We start from the raw sequence: 11039 nt of genomic DNA on the forward strand, positions 1-11039 counted from the left end.
GTAATAACTGGAAATATGTGGGCTGAAAGGGTTATTTTAATATATATTGATGCGGGGTTGAACGTTCGGTTGTCCGGGAGTTGGTCGATATTTTGTATACGCTGCTTTGAAGTTATTGAAAAAAAATGGCTTCTGTTTCGCTGATAATTCGAAGGCTGTGATTCCAACTCGTAAAGGTGATCCGTCCTTGATGTATTTTGACGGTGTGCTCATTTTCGGTGCGTATTTCATAGTATTAAGTATTTCCTTTTCGCGGCAAAGGAGCCAAAATGCCAAATCTCGTCGCATAAAGGAGCGAGTATGCCCTACGTGACGGGCTCGCCTAGTTAAATGCGAACTTATTATGCAATTATGCGGCGCATTGTAGACCAACCTCTTAGCGCTTTTTTTCTCCTCTACGTACAAAAATACGTCATGTGCCATGTCAAAAATCCGCCAGGCTACGTTAAGTAGGATTGACCTTGCAGTTTTGATTAATTGATTGGACGGCAATACCTTGTGTTGCTATATGATATATAGTGCAACCTTTTAATTTAGTTTATCATTATACATTTCGTATATATGTATCAGGATATTTAAACAGGCCAGAAGCTTCACCAACAGCTGGCGCAACTCGTTATTTCAGGCTGAATGATATGATAAATGCGCACAGCTATGCCAATGACAGCATTGCCTGACGCTTTGGTTAAATGTCCGCTTTTTTGTTTCTCAAATTGATAAAAATGTTTCTATCTGTGAACAAAACGTATTGGAATTTACATTGTATTAATAGTATTAAATAATAAAATGTATTTAAATGTATATTTAACGTCCTTTATAGAGATTTTTTATTGTATAATCTGTAACATTTTATCAGGTTATCGATTATGAATTATAATGCATTCATGTTATAATCTATATCAATGATGACAATGTATTTATATCAAATGCATGTATTTGAGATAAAAAGCGTAATAGTATTAGTCGGAAGCCAAACAGGGTATGGTATAACACTGGGCACGGGTTGAAAAATGTGCATAATAAGCCCCGTCTTTCCGATCGCGAATAACAGTGATATTAAAAAGTGTACTCTGAAATATCTAACCTGAAATGTGTCTGTAATCTACATTACCAAACTATTATAAATTGCTGCTAAAATCAGTCAGAGTTCGTGAACCAGTCCGAGGCTATGTGCGACTATGACTGAACCGTATATCAAGCTTCAGTTCTAGAAATGCTGTACGCTGTATTTGATTGTAATGACAATGACACTGATACAGCGACGGAATGATAAAAGATAAAGAAAACCAATAACTTATTCAACTTCTGAACTTTATTCATTACCATCACTCATGCTACAAACACGTGACAAAATTTAGATTAAACAAATATGTATCATTCCCCCATACCGTAACATTCAAAGGAACGCAAAATGTCTTCATAACTTCAAGAAAATGTAATTTTGGAGACATCAGTTAACCATTATGACATATCCATGATCATTCCTTCAATAATATTATATACAAAGTTCGACAATAACATTTTTAAAACTATAAACATATCTTAGTTTGACATGTATAAATTTACACCGTTATATACAGCAATCATTGACGGTTTAGCTGACAAATAAAATGACATTGAAAGGGTGAGATACAATCATAATGAAAGCATTTTGAACATCAAAGCTTACATAATATAATTTGGGCTTATGCTTTTATTGTTACCTTTATGGCAAACCATATTCATCAGAATTTATTTGATCAAAAATGGCATAATGGTCATTATCTGTTTATTATCAAAGCAATTCTGGTTAATTATTTTCTTAACCAGAATGTCTATCTTAATGTTTTGTTCCCTAAGGAAGTATTTCCGAGACTTACATCTGTAATTTCATATTACTTCTCGTTGTTGGAGTTTCAGATATAAATTTGTACATACGTCTAAAGTTTTGAAAGAACCAGTCAAATATTTTAATATGTGTTATTGAATATATAGCATTTAATGTGATAACAGTGAGCTACTACAACATGATAAACAACAATATATACCCCGGCTGACCGAATAATACAGATCAGATTCCAACCATTTTCATTTGCTAACTGACTCGCAAAATACGGGATTCTTGAAAAGAATTATCATTGGCTGTCGAAACTCGCTACAATACAATACGAGCATACAAATGTCGGAAATTAATCAATTTGATTAAAAACCTAGTTGATTTACAACTGAAAATTGTTGATAGTTCTGGTGAATCAACTCTGTTATTTCTACTTAATATTGATGCGGATGATAGGAGTCTGGAATAAATTAACTCACAATAATTAATTTGTAATGAGCTCATTCGAACACTACTCGTGGATAGACAATGCATAGCATTTTTGAAGGAATGTTGAATAAGCTTAAAGGCCTAGTTTAAGGAATGTTTGGCGTGACAATCCCCTGCTGTGCATCTCCTGCTGGTGTCACAGTAGGGGCCAAGTTCCTGTTTATTCGTGTATTGGCTCAGTGTCATTTAGTGTCCATTTCTACAACAAAACCTCTAAACCTGCCCAGCAGGATATTCAGATCAGAGATCTGATAAGACAATTAGGCAATTAGATTAAGTTCAATACACGGGGATAGTTTGCAAATACACGTTTTTTTATTTATTTCTTTTTTTGTTGGGGGGGGGGGGATGAGGGGCTCACTTTTAAAAGTATAAAACTAGACCTTTAATATTCCAAAAACAGAAATATGGCGGTAGAATGGTTTGTGTTAAATCTTGTTGAGATATCACGATGAAAAATACAAACATATTTAGTTTACAAAAGTTAACATCCCAGTAAAAATGTTTAAAAAAAAATATAACGCGTAACAAGCTTAAGTAGTATCTTAATTATATACAAAGATTGCTTGCTTAAACTTGATTTTACAAGCAAAATGTAGTTTATCATAGGGATTTGTTGATCTGTTCAATTTAAATCATACAACAAAAATACAAAAGGGTGGCAAACGCGAGCACAGTTTAGTTTTTTTAGCAATAAACCACATGTTCTGGGAGTGTTATATCATACAAGACCTGTGGAATGACTTGAAACGCTTTCTCCACTCAAAAAATATTAGAATTGAATTGAATTAAAAAACATATTTTATTAGCAATAAACGTTGAATGATATTATAGCTGCATTAACTTCATAGTTTTACTACTAAAATACTACATTTTTGTTCAAAAAACAGAGAAACAATTACTTACTTCCGCAATTTTGAAAAATACTTGCATATTCAAATCAATATTGAACGTGAAATAGCTATTGTGAAAGATAAACTAAATGTCAATTTGCAGAAATGGGCTAATCATCAGATATATTATACGCTTTAGAAAGCCAGTTTGTCTCTTTCTTTTTTAGTCAAATCTTTTTATGTGCATTTTCTTTCTTTTTTATTTTTTCTTCGCCCCCCCCCCCCCCTCTTTTCTACATTACAAAATCGCAAAACTATTGTTTTTTTAGATGAAAGATACTTTTTGTATATACATGTCAAATGTTTTCCCTGATAGCTGTATGAAGTGCTTTTTGAATACGTTTGAATAAAAAGAAATTAGCAATAACTACGCCGACGAACTTTTTTTTTCTAACGTTGAGATTGAAAAAACGAAATAAAGCGGTAAATGTAATGATTTGATTAACAATTAAAGTAAACAAGTAAATAAAGAAAACATCTTATAAATGTGGAAATACATGATATACTCATTAATTATATGATTTCATATTGGCCGACTTATTTGTCGTATATCTGTATCATGATATATTATTCACCATTAGGGCTCCTTTTGATGTTGCTGACTCCGGACAAATAATTAGGATTATGTAAATCAATCTATTTAAACAATGAGTGAATGTTAGGTTCAAAAGTACACCAATTGAGTTCAAAATTTAAATTAAAGAGTGTTACTTCAGTAAATACCCAAGATTGAGTCGAAAGAAAACCATTGCTGCTAAATTTGGGCAATTGCCTTAGGTAATAAAAATGTCGTTGAACATCTCTGAAAGTGTACTTTTCGAAAATGAAAAAAACAACAACAGCAACTATTGTTCTCTTATTTTGTTTCATTATAATACGTAATACATGTCTTTTAATTGATGCGCATTGAATCAGTTTAAAAATCTTTTGCTAAGCGTTGCATCTTTTGCTAAGCGTTGCATGCTTAGCAACAAAAGCATGATGCCGTGAATAGTGTGTTCCCTATAGTGATGAGAATATTCGATACGATAAGAATCGAGACACAACCGGCCGACCTGTTCTTCAGAGATGCAGGAGCCAAACGCAATTTTCCTAATCATATTGTTGATTTTTAATTATTTACAAAGAGAATATTAATAATTGTATCAGAAAGCTACTTTACAGAACCAACAAAAGGGTTTTCATGATAATGCGATACGTTCCATTGTATCTCTTCGATACAATTATGCACTCCAAATTAAGCATGTTTCTAAGCCATATTTTAACAAAGAAATAAATCACGATATCACGCATGGTGATTGTGTGTATAACAGCACTCAATAAATAACAAAGTTCCATTCTACTGTTTTAATTGTATCTAAAGAGTACTTGATTCTAGAGAGTAAAAAAGGGTCAAATAATATGGGGCAATGTTGGCTCTGTTAACCACATGGACTCTTCCACGGCTTGTTATGGATTGGTCATACTTTGTGATACAATAACGCATTTCATCATCAGAAACCTAATTTTGGTCTTTTATTTCAAGTACAAACATAGCTTATCTATTATTTGAAATGCTTATCAAACGTTGATAATTCCATTTTCATTAATTAATTAGAACGAACTTTAAAGAATGCCAGAAATGTAGGATCAAAAATACAGAATATATTTTAAATCATCTTAAAACAAATCTGAATTGTTCAATTGATTATCTTTCGCTCACAATTCCTATGCATTAAACCAAACATTTATTACTAACGATATTTCAATATATTTGTAGTCCGGCTTTGTCGTTTTGTGGCGTTCCGTGTCTCTCGTTATGTGTATGTTAGGCATTATTAGTTCGCCACTGAATCGTACATTTTCTTTTGACTTCTGGGTTGTCCTGAGGTTTTCAAATATCAGAATCATTGTACGTACTAATTGGACAGCTAATTATGCTTCAATCGAAATATGGTAAAAGGTTTTTACTTTTGAAACTCTCTTTCTTTCCACATTCAGTTCGTAAATATGACCATTAATCAAATTCAAGGTTGATGTTTTACATTTAATATACAATGTATTAAATGAAACAATTAAGTAAACACTTTTACATATCTGCTCGCTGATATTAATTTTGGTGAGCATTCTCATAAGAAAACCACGATTGAATGCCATGTGAAAATGTCGAGGTTTTTAAATTAGAAATGCCGTCTTCTAAAACTGCTGTCTAAGTGTTCAATTACATTGTTTCAATGTTTCGTCTCAGCGAAAGTCGATCCTTTATACTGCAAAAAGTGTTTTAATTGCAAAATATTGCCTCCAGCGTTCGTGGACAAACAAAATACAGGCCTGAAACAATTGCAACGCAATGAAGTAATTCTGCACATAGCTGTTCTATTGGGCTTCGTGGAAAAAAACATTTCATTACCACCGAAACAGTAAAAACAATATTAACGTTTTGGCAGACATTCACACGCGTAATAATGCGATATTTCGGTGTTCATTAACTGTCTTTTCAGATGAGTACGATTATATCGCAATGGTATGACTCGAATAATTTCCCCAGTTTCTAATTTGAACCCTTTTATTACCTTCAAATACACGTCGTCAAACCAAACCGTTTGCGACTTTTTGTGTTGTGTGCTTAAAACGCATTCGATATTCAAAGTCTGAAGGACAAATACCGTGTTCTATCTAATTTTGTAGTATTTCTAAAACTGTTGGAATGAAGTTCCTTAGTCTTAAAAACATTTTCTCTAATAATAAAAGAAAGTTTTAAGTTAAACTCTTCAAATTATAGTGATAACAGACTTTCGTATTTGTCTTCTGATATTTGACGGCCTCGTTTTGCCATCGTACAATCGACACACGTGCCAGATCGATTGATATTTTACGCATAGGAACCGACCACGTATGCTTTTTATTGTTGTTTCAGATATTACTTTGTAAGAATATTAAGAAATTAAGAGTATACATCTTAACGTTAATAACGCAGTTTTTGTTGACACTATTCAATGATAGCGCGCTTCATGTGAATTGCTGTTTAGACCGGGATTCTTAAGATTGCATTAATGCCCAGGACAATTATTCTAATAGCGCACTCTGATGATATGGAAATTTAAGCCATATACGTTAATTTATCAACCCTCCATAGTATAACACATTCTGTAGTTTTCATAGATAGTTGCCATATGATTTGTTTTTCATAATGATGCAAATGAGTCAGCGAGTAAGAATTCGAATCCCCGAAGATTAGGTTTGTTGCGAGTGACTTCATTTCAAAGGCTAACATCATTTTGAAAAAGGTATGCCGTTATAATGAGTATTGTTACGTATCACTAGCTATAATTATATTATATTGTTATAATTCTTTATACAAAAAATTTACACGGTAACTAAAATTTTCAAGGTTTTGACTGACTGGCTACTTGAATAAAAATACATATTATTCAAATATTTTTTACGTTGTTTCATATGAACGTCTCGCCGATAATTGATACAATTTATTGTTTTGGGCTGCATAATGAAATATTGGTTGTTACTTACAGCATGGAATGAATCACCGGGAACACGCAAACTCTTCAAACCATTTTGTGTCTTAAATTAGGTAAATATTAATATTTCTAAGGATATACTACCTCAGAATAGAGTTCTTTAGGCAACTACAAACTATGAAACTATAAAAGCAATTATAAAACTCAACGCATTTCCCGGTAATAATGCTTTCCTGTATCGTATCGACTATTCAGCTTTTCAAAGTAATTAACACCCTCATTTTCGTCTGAGATAAATTGTGGTTAACTTAAATTTCAATTTTACAGGATGATAAATGTTAGCTTGAATTGTTCAGGAAATTATATTTCTTATTCCAGATTTTACTGATTTATACGTCTCGTATATATCCAATCATCCAATCTCTTTGTAACAGTTAGTTGTGGTATCGAGTATATTATATCTGTTTTTGTGATGCAGACAGGTTGCTTAAGCAAAAATTAATGGTTACTTTAAATCCGTAACAACATTAGAACAATACAACATTTCATACATAATTGAAATCATGTACATTACTCAAAACTAAACAGGCATATTTACTATTTAGTATGTAGAGAATGACAAGTATAATGGCATAAATAAAATTCAACCACTTAATTAAAACACGTATTATTTGGAAAACAGCGAAACAGCTTTTTGGTTAAATTCTTAGACGTATTTTGGTTTAAATTGATTATTCAAAAAAATGATATATTTAATTGATTATCACCAAGATAATGATAACTCATGATTTATAATAAAACAAATATTTAGACAATTCCTGTATGTTTAAGTATCTGTTGAATGAAGAAAATATTAAACACACACTATATAAAACAACACATTCATCGGAAACTTACACTTGAAGTACAACAGAGGTTGGCTATTTACATTTCCCTTACATATAGTTATGATTCATGTTAATGGAACATGATACAACCGCAACTTGAAACAGAAAACATAACAGTCCCCTCTATTCGTCGTTCTCTTTCATCTTGCTTTTCAAAGGTATTGCAGGGGAATCCTCCATGTCTATAGACATTCTCGTGTGGTTGGTCATTGTTTCTTTGTTCTGGAATTCCGGAGAGTCCTCGCCCTCATTACGTCTTCGTATATTTAATGCTTCAAAACAGGCTTTCCGTATTTGACGGTCCATTACACCGTAAACTACTGGATTAAAGCAGTTGGCGACAGCAAAAAAGACGGTGATTGCCACGTAAAAATTGGCGTCATATGACAGAGTTTTGTCAATAGCGCGGACGATTCCGTAAGGTATATATCCGATCATGATGAGCAGAAATACTATTCCAAACATCTTTGTAATTTGAATCTCTCGTTTTAGCCATTCCTTTTGTCTATTAGCCCGAAATGCTTGTGATGACTGATGAACCTTTATAAATATTGCTATATAGCAAACTATTAAAATGAACGACGGAATCATCATTAGAAAAATGCTAACGAGAAGTGTGAAAGGACCATAATTTTTCTTCACTATGCACCTAATCAGTTTCGGCTCATAATATGCCATGTGTCCTAGCGATGGTTGGCATAAGAAAAGCAGAGGTACCACTCGACAAAACACCAGCAAGAAAATTGTATAACCTTTCTTTGAAATTTTCTTGTAAAAATTGTTGAATACCACAACAACCAGGCGATGTATCGCTATCAAAGCAGTGTGCCACAAAGACGATCCCATCAGGATAACGGTGAAATGAGTGGACAGCTCACATCCCAAGAGGCCGGTTGGCCATTTTCCTATCAGGTACGAGCTTGTTACCATGGTGTTATTTATTCCTAGGTTTATGATGTCATTGATGCACAAGCTCACAACAAAAAGGTGAATAATATTGGCAATATCTTTTCGCCTAATAATCACAATCATGACAAGAAAGTTTCCAAAAAGTCCAAGAATTAGTGCAATAAGCATTATTGATGCACCGATATACATTGCGGCCCGGGACGGTCCTACCGCGCCCATCGTTGTTTCATTTGAAACATTCATCGTTATATTTGATCCGATCATATCCATTTTTTAAACTTTCAAAATAGTCTGCAATAAAACATCAGAATGTTATGAGTTTAGAACCGTTCCAGCGGAACATCATTTCCTTGCCTGACGGAGAAACTATTATTCTGGTCAACACTCAAATAGATCCGCGGTATAACTATTACTGCCAACACGAACAATTGTTATAACTTTTAATACACAATCCTATTTCAGGATATCTCACTGATAGTTTCCTCTCAGCGACATTAATTCGCCCGCACTTCACGCCGGTATCTACGCTATTGGACTTTGTGCCACTGAGAAGCTCTGAGTATCGAGAAACTGTAGAACAGGAGAGACAGAGAGCAAAGCGCAGCCCTCTCGCATTTGCGCAAGGGAATTGTTTTAACGCCCTTTTTAAAGATGTTTTGCATACATTTCCACTTCAAGCTCGTATGTGCCTTATAACAAAGCCAAACTTGACTAATTATTGTAGTTTCATTTTTTTTTTTTCATTTATGCTCAAACAAACTCTCAAGGGTCTATGTACAGTGATCAGGATCTATAATAATGGCTTTAAAAAGACCCCACTTTTGTTACAATGAACTAGTTCGGTTGCCAAGCAATGCTTTAGTATCTTAGATTTGATCGATTATAGAATACAACTATTTCACCTAATATATAGTGACATATTATTTATTACTTATAATTACTTTCTATGCATTACGGAGCTGTATTATGTCATAACAATGCTATGTTTGAAAATTTGAATTGTATAATTATATCGCGATATGACAAACAGACGACATAAACCCACGTATAGTGATTCTGATATTGTTTATCGACGATGATATTTCGGCAGGTCAAATATGTTAATTATACAAACAAACCTGCAACTCATTTAACCGAAACATGCAGCTAGTGGGCTGATTTATTCGATGCCCTCGCAAACGTGTTCACGATAGTAAACAGCTGTAAACTTTGCAACGTGATATTTTATTGTAGCAGATAACCATGCAAGATAGTTCAATTATTGCCAATGAGATTCCCACACCTTTGCTTCTGGAGAAAAAATATTTACCAGAACAGATTGTATTTCACGTAATCTCTACAGTTTTGTGTGTGCTATATATAAATATAAATGTATTGGCATTACGATTGCTCACGTTGTTAGCGGCGTTTATGAAATAGAACATAGATAAAAGCAGATGAATTGAAATATTAACTGACCAGCAAAACAGAGGATGAATTAAGTAAGTCAATTGCCAGTCATCAATCTATAGAGCAATATTGAAGGATGAATGCGAATAGGTTTTAAGTGACATTCAATACCCCCCACCCAGATAAAACCGTTTCGCTCATTTTCTAAGGAATAAATGCTATAAAACTTTTGACTCAATATCTCGATTGCTGCGTAACTTATTTCTTTTAATTGTTGATTTAAAGCTATCATATGCAGAAGGCAATTAGTAGACTATAACAAAAGTTGATTTTCTCTTTTATTGGAAAACTGTGATTTTCCCTGTAAATTTCGTCTGAAGTCTTTTCGTTTGGCTGTAAGACCTTACAAGGGTAATGGTGTATTTTATAAGGACCTAAAATACATGATCGATACTTTATTTGCCGACCATAATTTCTGCATTTGTGTAAATATTAACAAAGCATTGTTTTGTACATTTCACAACGAGCACGTTCGATGTTGTTTACTGACGTGATGCCACGAAGTAAATTAATATAATGTCTAGGAGTTGCGCGTGACTCATCTTGCATTTTCAAAACATATGGAATATATTAACTTGGAGCTTTGCGACTAACTAACGGAATAAATATACGTTTTTTAGGTTTACATTTTTGTTGTCGTTATTTGTTTTCATGAAAGCAATGTTCGTGCATTGAAATCCTTTATGTGATGTGTGTTTAACAGATGTTTGACGAGTGAGATTGTATACATTTGAAAATACAAGGAAGATACTAACAGTCAAATATTCAACAATGAACTTGTTTAATGGTAATTTTATGATTTTATTATACTTATTTATGATCCAGCTGGACAATCACCAACGGTGTTCTAAACAGTGAAATAACAATATGATATATTTCACTGCCCGCTCTCACTTCAAAATCATTTTTAACCGTTCCCAGGCGGTTCCTCACACTCCTTGATAAACACTCCATGTTTTATATAAAACATATATGTAGTGTTTGTTGAGTAATGTTTTGTTATTCCGTATTTCTGCCTTGTAAATGTTTTGCTGTTCTTGCGCTAACCCTGTGCTATTGAACGGGGTAAATGTTTAAACTTTCGACTGTATTTGTACATGTTGTTTTTATATTCATCCCGCACAGTGCTTTTAACGACATT

At 33.3% G+C, this 11039-nt stretch overlaps 1 protein-coding gene across 1 annotated transcript; it reads right to left on the reverse strand.

The window, feature by feature from the left end:
- Positions 1-1308: 1308 nt before the first annotated feature.
- On the reverse strand, positions 1309-8958 carry LOC128207176 (melatonin receptor type 1A-like). Its single transcript, XM_052909959.1, has one exon. The coding sequence runs from the start codon at positions 8717-8719 to the stop codon at positions 7664-7666; it is 1056 nt and encodes a 351-aa protein (XP_052765919.1). The 5' UTR covers positions 8720-8958; the 3' UTR covers positions 1309-7663.
- Between the last annotated feature and the right edge of the window lie 2081 nt (positions 8959-11039).

The sequence above is a fragment of the Mya arenaria genome, chromosome 11 (assembly GCF_026914265.1).
Source record: "Mya arenaria isolate MELC-2E11 chromosome 11, ASM2691426v1".
NCBI classification, from domain to species: Eukaryota; Metazoa; Mollusca; class Bivalvia; order Myida; family Myidae; genus Mya; species Mya arenaria.